Source organism: Temnothorax curvispinosus, unplaced genomic scaffold, assembly GCF_003070985.1.
Source record: "Temnothorax curvispinosus isolate PA1 unplaced genomic scaffold, ASM307098v1 QBEX01013599.1, whole genome shotgun sequence".
NCBI lineage: Eukaryota > Metazoa > Arthropoda > Insecta > Hymenoptera > Formicidae > Temnothorax > Temnothorax curvispinosus.
This window is the reverse complement of record NW_020223379.1, coordinates 17056-30604: the sequence shown is the minus strand read 5'-3', so window position 1 is coordinate 30604 and position 13549 is coordinate 17056. Positions and strand designations below refer to the sequence as shown.

Genomic DNA, 13549 nt, shown 5'->3' with positions numbered 1-13549 from the left:
ATGTACATATAGTATATAAAAAGATAATAAAATAAAATGCAAGAAATAAAACAAAAAAAGATACTTTATTAAAGTAAAGAAACATAAGGTTTTCTTTAAAGTTGCTCTTTAAAGAAAAAACTATAATAGTTCTATTAGAATAAGTTTACGATAGTTTTGATATGCCATTGACATTTTTTTGCATTACGTTAACGCTAATGTGTTTCCTAAGAAGATCCTAAGAAAGTAAAAAAATGATATGACACGCGATATATACGAAGAAAACATATATAGATGCAAGAAAACATGAATTACAACAGTATAGCAGCGATATTTAAACGAAAACTACGTTTTGTTTATAAATTATCCTGTCGAATATGTTAAGTTCGCAACTTGAATCATAATATTTCGCGAATTCTATTATTTTCGCCTATTATTATTGACAAAGAATGAAAAAAATATCAATTTGAGCTCGACTCGCGCTGAAAGTCTCAACGCGATGTGTTATTTTTGCGTTTTTATATCTCTGTTGCGACTTTTTATGAATATCATTAATAATCTTCCTCAAATTTGCACGATTAATTATTCACTAACATCAATCTCTATACCAACGGTCTTTGTCCGATCGCGAGGAGGGAAAGGATCGAACATTCGCGTTATCAAACAGAAGTTAAATATTAATACAAAAAGGGTCGCGAAAAACGACGCTTTTCGCCTCACAAGAATCTTCTCACAAAGATCGTTTATCGGATCATGACATTTCGGTCATCGTCGGTGCTGGACCGACAATTTCGAGCATAGTTAAAATTTCAGCAAAAATTCAGTCATCGGGAAAATCAGGCTCATACTTACCATACCATGCCTGCGCATCACCTTGCACCTCGATCGCCAAACCAAAATCCGCTAATTTCACAGCCGCCCCTTTCGCTTTGCTCGCGAGGAGTAAATTTTCGGGCTGCAACAAAAAATGGCACAGATCCGTCGACATCGTTGAATGCTCGAGTCGATATCGACATATCGAGTCGAAAACTTTTTTAACTGAAAAAAGATTTCGATTGAGATTGAATTCGAGTGAAATTCAAGCGTTCTTAAATCCGTATGATTTCATCGGTATACGGTTAACATCGTATATATTTCTTCGTCAAAATTAATAGAAAACGCGACTCAGAATCACAAAGTTGTTAAATTCTGAAACCCGAGAAGTGTTGGCGAATTTTAAGCTTCAATTGAAAACACGATGGGTGGTGAGGGGGGAGGGAGGGAAGGAGGGAGGGAAATGTGTCTTTTACCATTATTGTCTAGAATTCTAGATATTTCGGGACATCTCACAGAAATCGTGAAAAGTAGCACGAAGCACTGGACGGAAGTGAAAGCATTGTGAAAGGATAGATCGCGCGGGCGTTCGCTCGTTTTATTTCAACGTCGGGGCGTCGCGGCGTCGATCGTCGGTCGTCGGCCTTGCAAACGCGCAACACGCGCGCTTCACAAACTCGCCCTCTTTTTCTCTACGTACTTTCAGATCCCGGTGCACAACTCCGTTATGGTGGCAGTGGTGAACGCTTTCCAGGATTTGTTGAATACAGTGCGAGGCGTCCGCCTCGCTGTAGAATTCCCGGGCGACGATGTCCTCGAATAGTTCTCCGCCGGTGACTCTGTAAGCGTTTTACGTTTCAATTCCATTTCGCGAGCGCGTCGCAAGGTCGCGAGGTCGCGTGGTAAAGCAATATCGCCAAATAGCGAGACGTTTAACTCCGGAAATAAAAATAGCGTGAATTTTCGCAAATGCTTCGTAACATAAGCACATCTCGTACACTCGCAAATACCGCTTGTACTTGAGCTTGTTGTGCAAAAAGTAGCAAGATTTATTTTAACATTATACACTATACACTTAACATTTATACAACAAATGACAAAATCTCATTAATTAAGATGATGGCTATTAGATATAGTTATTATAAAAGATGCGACGTGCGTTTACATTGCAGCCAAATGACAGATAAGATTCGCGGAGAAAATAATATATGAATTAATAACAACTAAAATAAAATTTCTACGTCAAAAATTAAAATACGGTGGAAGAGCTGCTGTGTACACGGAAAAAAAATGAAGTAGTTGCTTCAATTAAACGTCGACGTCGCGGGCTGCCACAAGCATTAGTAGTTAATTCAATTGGATATTATTGAACATTGGACCAAATATTTAAATTATTAAAACAATTATCTGATGTTTTTTGTTCATTAATATTGATGTTGCATCAATCAATTTTATCTCAATAACACTGATGCGCTGTTGATACAAAAAATAATGCTGTTGATACAACACTATTTTTTTCCCGTGTTTACACAAGATTAAAAGGAATTAACTGTTTAAATCAAACATTAGAAATTTGGCGGACAAAACCGAAAATGGCGTGCCGCGTTGATAAAAAGTTGAGCAAAAAACGAACGGATGAAATTAAATCCGTCGTAACCTGTGGATTAATTAGTGACATGGCAGGAAAGAAAAACGAGATTTATGGTATGCAGTAAATCAACGTTACGAATATAAACGTAACGGAGCGAACGCGTGTTCTCTCGCGCGGAAATTAAATTTGGCATGATACTTTCTCGTCCCGTGCGTAGATTGCCGACGATTTTAAGTGGCCGCAGATCGGTATCTACTTGATACAATTAGAGTTCACGAATTGCTTCGCCGCTGGAAGCCGAGACTAGATGAGCGCGATAACTCGAGAATCTCGTCTATTGTCAGCTCGATCGTATCGATCGTATCGAGTACTCCCAACATGATTGCGCGGTAAATTTTTTAAATAAAGAAATAAATTTAAATTGTAGTTTTTAGAGTTATTAAAAACTATAAACCCCTTGGAGTTATTGTATTTAAAAATAACATTTCTTCATATTTCCAGATAAATCAAATAATAGCTGTAATTTTTATCAATGAGTAACGCCAATTACAATAATGTCTTCCCGTTGCAAATTAGCTATGAGACATGTATGATTCGCAATTGATTCGACAAGTGATATATGTATAATTCTGAAAATATTAAACAACAATTAAAAATGTCATCAAAATATATCATTGTCCGTAGTTGAATTGTGCATCGTCAATTGATTACAACCATTCGAGATTTCGATTACTACCATTCGAGCTCTATGAATGGTAGCAATAACTAATTTCAGTCTTGTTAAAAAAAAACACACACAAGAAACATATAAAAAGATTGAATTAGATCTAACAATCAGAAATAAAGGTTCGATATACTTACAGATCAAAGACGAGATAATGAAAATTCTCCTCTTGTATACTGTCATGTAATCTCACTGTAACAGATAGAATGATAAAACGTCAAACTTGTGAAATTACTTGTTACAATAGTTTGATATTTTAAATAGTTTCTACATTTAGGCATGTCCTTTTACAGAATAAATGTAAAACATATAGAAACCAGCGAAAAATGCTATGTTATATGTATAACTAGCATTGAAAGCTGTTTCATTCTTTAGTATCCGCTTTCTGCTTCCTTTGTATTTATTATAATCTCATTTGCTAGGATCAAATAAGATCATTGAGATTTATTTAACAAAAAAAATTTTTTTAATGTTTTTATATTTCAAATATAATTTAATAATTATGTATAATTCCGCAGTCAATATGTTTATGATCTACTTTTATTTTAGATTTTATTTATTTATTTATTTCTATTCTTTTCTTTCCTCCTTCCCTCCCTCCCTGCCTCTCCCCCCCCTCTCGGTTTCTCTTCATGATATATTTTAACATATCTGGATGTTGCATCAGCAAGTTTTGAATTGCCGCACTGCGCACATCCGTGCCGATCAAACTTTCCACGATTGAAACGAGGAAATTCACGCCGATCAAGATCACGATTATCGACGACATTTGGAGTGCACGATCGTAAAGCTTTTTCCGTTTAAATTCCGCGAATTCGCGTGCCATAAGCATAATGACAAATCCAAACAAGTTGTAGGTTTCGCCGACGTGATAGTCAGTTCTACATTCGAATGCCGGTGGCATTCGAACTCGCTGAATCCGCGAGGCAACATTATTAAACGGAAACGTGACGCCTCCTTGTCGTTATCTCATAATAGCGTTCTCTTTACTGTTATTGAACAATCGCGTCGTCATGCAAACTTATGCCTTCATGGCGAATGCGATTGCCGTCAATTAACTCGCTTAACGGCCGAGCCGGGCCGCGCGACACACCAGGCTAACGATCGTGCTCGATTTCTATAGCAACTCGACTAGACACAACGATGCCATGTGCAAGAATACAGGTAAAAAGGAGCGCGTGACGTTACCATGACGTTTGTCTTGAATAAGGTGCAATTAAATCGTCGACAATGAAATTACGCGTAATAAAATCGACAGATAGAATGACTTATCTACAATTAAAAAAATATGTCTCTATCAATTACATAACTAACAAGGAAAGGTACGGAAGTGTCCCCCTTCGATTTTGATGAGTTTTTAAATATGTTGTTTTCCTCTTCTAAAAAGGAGATGTGAAGTTTATTGTTGCCGCTTTTCCGCGATGCCGATTGGTTCTCTTGCTGCGCTTACTTCATTTGCAGCTGTCATTGTATATTTTGACAGTTGTGTATAATAGGGTTAATAGTGAAATGTTAAAGATAAATAGCGCGCGCGTAGCGCGCGTCTGTAGTGTCTAGTCTAGATAAAAATAAGAGATACGCAGTAAAAAATCGTGCGTCCATACGTTAAAATTTTCTTTTGTTTAAAGTTACAAAACACCACGAGTCGTATAGTAAATTTAGGTCGTACAATAAATAGTTTTTCTATACGGATATTGGCCAAGTTGAAGGCTGCAAAACACAGATCGATTTTCGGATACAAGAGAATTATTTGTATAGCGTTTAAATAGCGCTTGCTATACGATTACTACTACGATTAAGGTTAACTACGAAAGAGCGCTTCTCTCTCGTTCTTTTGACCCGAGAATCAGTTTGCTCCGCAAATCGAGCTTAAATCAGAGTCAAGTGAAGGCATGGCCGATTTTTTCATACACGAAAAATGCTGTCATTCGATGAATCGTGTAACGACTAACGACGCATGTTTTTTTTTTTTGCGTATTCGTTGTACAAGAGCAAAAATTATTCTCGATTGATATCTGTCGGATGCTGACCTTCCGCAACGCTGAGGCCCAACTTTATACACGTGCTAAATGTCAGGATAATCCTGTTTCTTATTATAAACGCGCGAGTTTTCTTCGTTACAAAAGTTGCCGGCGTGGTTTAAGGCGTGGTTAAAATACAATAATACAAAACACTCACATATCTTTTGCATAGCAACATGCTAATGAATAGAATTTCAACTTCTACTTTAGCGAAATTGAAAACTCCCGAACTCTTGCTGAGATTATAATTTATAATGCCTGTTGAAAAAGCAATTTAGCCAAACAATTAAATTTTCAAGTTATTGTTATTACAACTTGCAATCCTATTTAGTTATTTCCTCAACAAGATAATCCAAAGATTCATAGTGCATATCTTATAATGTATATGAATAATCCTCCTTAATTCCTTAATTCCTTAATTCCTGCTTAATAGCAAATTCTTTATTCTTTCATAAATCGAGAAAGAAAATTCGATTTGCTCTGTTCTTGGCTAGCTATACTTGCATTCTGTCTTCTTACCTATCCGGCGGCATTTTCGCCGCAATGCGCCGTCCTCTATGCGTTACCTATTTCGAGATCGATCAACGAACTGGGTTGCCGTTGCCATCTCTGGGTTACCGTCATAATGAAAGCACAAGTTTTACTGACAGACGTATCATTTCGCAGTTAACGTGCGGCATTAACACGACAACTCACTTCGACGCAAGACCTCGCTAATCAAGCGAAAGCCAGTATTTTCGACAACGAATGTCGTCGCCGCGTTAACGAGTAAAGAAAATTCACGAGAGCGATGTGAATACCGTGAGATGGGAATCATCGACGGAAAACACCGTTACTCATTTCTGCCGATTCTTGATCGACATTTTTAACTTGTTCGAAATTAATGATATATTATAGATTCGTAATGCGTCTTCAGGTTTCATTATATCTGGCAAGCATTCATAAGATAACGTATATAGATCCGAGATAAAACACAAGACTAAAATAAGTATTATCGGAATATGCATAATGGAAAAAGATACGACAAAAAAATTGTATCAATTGAAGGATAATAAAAAATTTTTTAATTATGTTGCGTAATGCAGTTGTCGTACTTTACTCTTTAATTAAGTAATTTATTCCTTAAATTGCACAATATATCTATTAGTGTGCATAAAATAATATTATACCATTTCGTTTATAACTCATTATTTGGGGGAGAATCTCTCTTTTTACAAAAATTTTTTATATTTTTCAAACACTCATATCTCTAATAATCTAATTTTGCATTTAATTTGCAAATAAATATTTTCCATCGTTATATCGCGCTTCGAAAAACAGTATTTTCGATATCGACTGCTAGTTAGGAATCCAAGTACTGCGTATATCAAAGTTCACTTGAATGCATCTTTTCCATTTGCAGCTTCCTTTTCAAATGATTCTTGGGACCATGAGAAAAGACGGGACCAAAATCCATCTTCTCACTCTTTGATCCCCTTCGGTTTTATAAGACGTGGCAAGAAAAACGAATTCGAATACTAAAGCGAATATTATTGACGAGAATTTTTATCTGTGAGAAAAAGTTTTACTTTTTTACCTTTTTCATAAAACTATTCTACTCTGCAACTCGCAGAAAAAAGAAATTTAAGGATAAAGTTTGAAAAATCCGCTAACAATTTTCTACTTTAAAAAACTTTAGTCATTCCGAGAAATAAAATATTATACATAAATACGCATAATTTCTTTTTGCTATGGCAATAATGGAAAAAAATTGATGGTACGATAACGATTGTGGTAGCTTGGCAAGAGAGAAGAAAAAGAATGAGGGGAGAAAGGGGGAGAGAAGCGGGGAGGGAGGGAAGGAGAGAGAAAGAGAGAGAACTACCACACAAGTATCGATCTTCAAAGCCACACCTCGACATAGCTGTGTGCGCGGCGTTAATGCTCTCACTGCGATTACATTTGTAAGCTCAGGCCTTCCTAAAAATTAAAACTTAAATATTTCTAAATAAAATTCCACAAAACAAATCAAGTTTTAAATAAATCAATTAAAAAATGCCAAAATAAAACTGAAAGAATTTTATACTATATTTTTTAATATACTTTTCCAGGCTTATATGTATTTTTCACACACACGCACGCACGCACCCACACACATGCATATGAAAACGTGTAATCATTACAACAGAACAGATTTGTTCAAGTAACTATCAGAAGGCGTTTATTGGACGCTTCTAATAATTCATTAAAACAGTAAGACAATTATCGAACCATCATTTTCGACACATAGAAACCTCGTTATCCAGCAAATCTATTACTCCAAGGATCATTGGTCAAACAATATCCCTGCACTCAAGTTAGATTTGCAGAGAGACCGGCTCTAAAATCACGATCGTCCATGCATCTACAATTCTACATGGATCGTAGAATATGTCAAAGATTATATCCAGATGTGAAATTATCGAGTGTAGAAATTTGGCTAATTATAAATCTCGCAAAGATATTTTATTAATACCAATAAAGCAAATTATATTGATTTGTATTGACATGTGTTTGTATGATTTTGCCTTTTCAATTCTACTCATTTTTATAATAATTTTTTTCTAAATTACAAGGAAAAACTTTTTTATACTTATTATAATTTTCCTTCGTTGTTAGAGCTTTTAAATATTCATTGTAGACAAATACATTCACATCCATGAGTTACATTTAGGGTCGAAATTAGAAATTAGAAATAAACCCGCGAAAGAGCTTCGAATTTGCAAATAACCATCCTGTTACACAACATGTTTCCTTTCGTGATGCGTGCGATCATATCCATCCATGCGTGTTGCACGAAAGTGCAGTCTGAAGAGAGGGGAGGCAGAAAAAAAACACAAGTCAGAGGAAAGAAAAAAATGAGGTAAAGACTAGAGGGAATGAAACAAGCTTGACTGACAAGCAGGATCGATAGGTATCACTTGTTGACTCGAACGAACGTGAATTTCCCGTGTCGCATGCCATTACGTGGAACGCGCCACAATCCGCGGCACGGAGAACGACTCGTGTCAACTAAGTCCTGCAGTCTCGGCGAATGGAACCATGAAATGAATAAAAGAAATGCTAGCGTCGTTGATCATGCCGACTCTTATGAATTATGGAAACATTGGAGCTGACACTACAAATCGGTCGGTCTAACAAACTTTAGCGTTCCTCGTCGGCGTCGTCGCGATATCGCACCGGCCAAAGCTGATCGCAATTCACACGTAAACAAACAATAGAAATTTAATATAATCGATTTAATAGCGAGAGAGGAAACTTGGAAAAAATTATATCGTATAATACGAATATCTGAATATCTTAGCGGAGATCGATATATAGTAAATGTATCGGCTGGCAAATGCTTTCGTTACTCTCGACAATTTTTAGTCGAACAAGTGGTCGAGTGGCAGTCGAGCGGACTAGGTATACGAGACGTGAGAAGAGAGACAAGATCGACAGAAGCAAATTGTTGCAGCGCTACTCTCGTATGGGGTTCGGCATGGACAGATGCCGATCAATACCCAGGTATTGATCTGCATTCTCTTCTTCGCCTGGTGCTCTTTTGCGTCTCGCTCAGAGACTCTTCAAGATGCTGCGAGGACAATAAGACGACAAGATGCGAGAGCACGTACTCGTTGCCATTCGTCCGTTTTTATGGATCCTGTGCTATTATACGTACGCCTCGATGAGAGGTCAAGGTTTATCGCAGAATCACGCAAAATCACGCGCGCAATCTTCGAGAAATTTACGCCGACCATTTTACTAGATCGTCCAATAATGTTGCGCAAACACTGAGAGAGACAAAATTCAAGTACTTGCTTGGTATCATATACATTAAAAGATATAAAAATACAAAACACACACATAATTCTAACTTAAAATAAAAGTGAAACTTTAAGAAGTCATAGTGAAAAATATAAAGGAAATATATAATAAAAAGTCTGTAGAAATATAAAAAAATATTCATACACATTTTTTTCCCAACTGAATCACACTGAACGTCATTGTATATCCCGCCATCGTACGAAGCTCGCGATGGCAATAGTCGCATTGTCAGTGATAAAGGTCGACAAACAAACCGCCCGCGCCCGCAACGACGATAAACTTGCCTTTCCTACTGTAAATGCGTCTTTATGTGCCAGTATTATCAACGGAATTTGGTAACATTATGAGTTATAGTGTAATTTTTAACGCGACATAAGCGTTCTTGATAGTGAAAAGTAATTTTTCTGATGATCTCTCAAAAATGGTCTACTCTTTTATCGAGCTTTCGGGCAAAACTAAGCGACGTACAGCAAAATTTTTTTGCAATTTTGTACCTGAAGGAACGCTCTTTAAATGTGTACCATTAAATTTGCTTGAAAATTTTAATTAATTGTTAAAAATTGCCTTTAAAAAAATTGTGTCGAGTTAGCCCCGGTCTCCCCTACTTATAATGCATTTTGTCTATTCGGAAATATTCGAAAATAAAAATAGCGCTGTTTTCAAATCAAGCCCAAATTTTACGCGGGTGAATGTACTATATGATATGATAAGTTATTATATTAATTATATAACTAATATTGTATCATTTGTATCTAAAATTGCAGAATTTATCAATATTATTTTTTTCTTTAACTCTGTTTTTTACAGCAATTAACTTGTACTAATTAATTTTACACAGAGTGCTTAAAACAAGAATATTTGGTAATACTTTCGTGCACCTCACGCTTAAAAATCGCTGATTCGTGAATATATTATAAAAGAAAATTACGCGCAGCAATACGAAAAAGCCGTCAAAAGCTGGCAAATTTTTTCGCGTGAGAGCAAATGTTCGTATCTCAACACAGCATGGTCGAAAAGGGACACCTGTTGTCAGTGAACGCTGTACGAAAATCTTCACGTTCGAGTACTCGCCAGGATCAACCGCAATCCGACACGAATCCGCGCAAAAACACACGCGGCGCCAAAAATTTCGTCCGGGATCACGCGCGGCCGATTGGCTTGTATCCAGCTTGTATGCGCACGATTCGTATCGTAACACATCAGTGTGGATTGCGATGGTTAGCTCAAGGTCGCAATCGCATGCGTCGCATACGAAAGTAATGGAAGCAATTCTTGTTGCTTCCTCGAAAAGAACGAAGTAGGTGAAATTGAAAATGTTTTACGACCATTGGAATTTTGGCATCGAATAAGTTCGACAATACATTGGCTCATTCCATTTCGAGAGTCACAAACGCTATTGCAATAGCATTCTCCATACTATTGGATTTAAATTTTACAACGTAATTCTATTCAAATTAATAAAACTAATGTATGTATTATAATAATGGAAAATCGAAAATAATTTGTAACGGAAAAAAAACTAAAAATGTAAAACAAATTTTTTTATTTCAATAAAATCAATTTAAAAATTGAGAAACAAATGATATACCTTTTCGTTTTCTTATCTAACAATCTGATTGAATCACGCTTTATCAAATTTATTTCGATATATATTTGTTATAAAAATATTGGATATATGAAACATGTAAAGGATCTGTTAGATCTGCAAGAAATCATATAACATTTATTACATATTAAATATCTTTTTTTAACTGTTCCTCTCTCTCTCTCTCTTTCTCGCTATCTCTCCCCCTCTCCCCTAATATCGATTCAATTCTAAAAAAAAACTGGCGACGAAACTCAAGTAATTGCTGAATTATAAAAGATATCGGTGCCACTTGCGCATCAATATACTATTCTGTACTTCTTTCAATTATTCGACAATGTTACATACATATTATAGACTTTCGGGTGTGAAAAAGATTGTTACGAGAATGAAAGCGTGCATCGCGTTTAAGTGGAAGCTTGTACGTTATAATCGGTGTGCCGGGTCACATTTAGGGTAACTCCGGTATTTACGCCGCGCGGGGTTTTACGCCGCAGATGTCAGAAAAAATAGAAGGAATGAAGGTACTTGCTCGCAATTATTCTGTTATGTGCCTTTATGCCATATTAGTATTGTGTTGTAATTTTAGTTCTTTACTGTTAATATTAATGAAACTGTCGTGAGTTGAATCGATTTCTCACCATAGTAAGAAGCGCGATCTTGTGTTACGACCTACGTAAAATGATTACTGTATTAGGAAATGTAAAAGGTTTAATGGTTATTTCATGATACATAATTGTAGAGAGATAGTAAATAATGGAACACAGCAAAATACAAGTGCATAACTCTTGTATTTTTTGTTTAACTTAATATCTTATATATCCCTCCTGTTTAGGATATATACGGCAAGTTAGCATGCGGGATTTATGCCATAGTACAGACACTTTGTAAGACTCGAAATCTCCTATATATGTTCTTTTTCCTTCTTTTTTTTGGATCGTATAACAATTATCTTTAATGCATCTATCGCTCTTCTATTTTCTTTTTAAAATTTTTCAATTTTATAATTTGTTTATCATTCTTACATCTTAATAAACTTCTTACACACATTTTATAACTTATTGTGACATTTTATTGCCTTATTTATAAACATTAATTGTAATTTTTTATAAGGCGTATATTTCATCCATGAATGTCATATAACCCACCCCTGGGATGTATGGCAAAAATGCAAGAGTTTCTAAAAGTTTTTTTTATTAAATACAAAGAATGAATATTTCATATTTCTATTTTTTTTATAGTAGTAAACAGTATAAAGTTTTTATTGGTATAATTCATTTGCTTTAAACATAGTAAATAGTACTCGATAAATTAAGTTTCCCTTAGCTGCGACGTATATACCGGAGTTACCCTATATCAATTAGCAGCGCAGCCATTAAGACAGGTTTCATTCGAACTTACGAGCGAATGAGAGAGGCGTTAGCAATTATCGACGCACTTGCCGTCGAAATCAAGCGTTTATTTGCTGGACGTTCAATTTAGTTCGAGGACTGTTGAAGGTAAATCAGTCGACTGTAATTCACACCGTGACTTCCAATAGGAGAGATACGCGTAATCGAAGAGGCCGCTTAATGAATTAAAGACATTGAAAAGGTCAAGGTTCAAAGAGGTACGACGGCAAAGATGGAGTTCTGAACTACACCAATCACAGTATTAAACAATAAAGCAATAACATAAAACAATTAAGACAGCAATAATTTAACAAGTAATATGAAAAGATTCTTATCGAGAAAATCATATCTCAACGGTCTCATTTAACAAAGTGCTTTAATGAAATTAATTCAATCTGGAGTAAGTAATTCTGAAGTTGCGTGAAGAACATCACGTAACACTGTAAGATGTGACATATATGTATGTACATATCACAAGATCACAATGTCAAAGATATATTCGTAACAAATTTTTTACTTTAACATAAATAAAATAAACCGCGCGAGAAACTGCTTTTGTATATTTTTGCATTCGCATTCTGTCTGTCTGCAGTTCTATCCGCATAATACCCTTTCGGGATCATCTCATCGCAACAAGACTATATACTTCTATACTATCGACGTAATTGCTAATGCTCCGACGCGGACGTAGTATTAACATGCGTTTCGCGTTGCTACTCAATACGCGGAATCGATACATTCTTATTGGTTATAAATTTTCTATAATTATATATTCTCGTATGTCTGCCATGCAAATCGTCCATTTACACGCGAGCCCAAGGCAAACGCAATTACGGAAGAGTAGTCATATATAGAAAACTAGCAGTAAACTTTCGCCCCTTTTTGCCTACAAGTGACTCTGCTCTGCACTTCCGTGAGTCTCGTGGGAGCGATCGTTGTCGAGGGCGAGTAACGAAGCCGCGCCGAATTAATCGGGATCGTCTAAATTGGCATCGCAATTAGCAATAGCGATGTCCAAATCTCCATTTGTCCACCAAGTGCATCGTATTGATACGCTTTACTTACTAGATCATATATGAGAATCGCAATTGCAGATAATGCGTGTTTAATCAAGTGCGTAAAATGGAAGATGTTCGATAAAACGCGGCGCTAGCTCAATCCATATAATGCAAAGAGCTTAATAAATGTGATATATGAAAAAAAATGTGTGTGATAAATATAAATCGTTACATACTTCGGCAATGATAATACAATCATTAATAATTATAAAAAGAAATACGATTAAAATAGACATAAACTGATTTCGTCGATCTTAAAGATTACTTGTATAGTTGTACATTTTTCGTCTCCCTTTTCTATGTTAATATAGTCTTTGCGGGTCTCTAAAGTAATCATCAATTAGCCATACTGCTGTATTATACGCGCGAATCATTTTATAATTTATTTTTAACTTTAACCTTTCGACACGGTATATAATGTGAAGTGATGTGATAAGAGAGATAAAATATAAAATATATAAAATAAGTGTATAGAGAAAGAGAAGATATTACAAGTGTGCGTGCGTGCGTGTGTATGTGTGTGTGTGTGTGTGTGTGTGTGTGTGTGTGTGTGTGTGTGTGT

General features: G+C 35.8%; 1 protein-coding gene across 1 annotated transcript in view; it reads right to left on the bottom strand.

Annotated features, from left to right (window-relative positions):
- Window positions 1-13549, bottom strand: part of LOC112463733 (calcium/calmodulin-dependent protein kinase type II alpha chain) — a gene marked incomplete at its 5' end in the record, with an annotated part of 76028 nt that overhangs the window by 51556 nt on the left and 10923 nt on the right. Inside the window, 3 exons of the mRNA XM_025030261.1 lie at window positions 832-934; window positions 1493-1631; window positions 3245-3299. Coding sequence (XP_024886029.1) covers window positions 832-934; window positions 1493-1631; window positions 3245-3299 — 297 coding nt within the window. The remainder of the gene's footprint in view (window positions 1-831; window positions 935-1492; window positions 1632-3244; window positions 3300-13549) is intronic.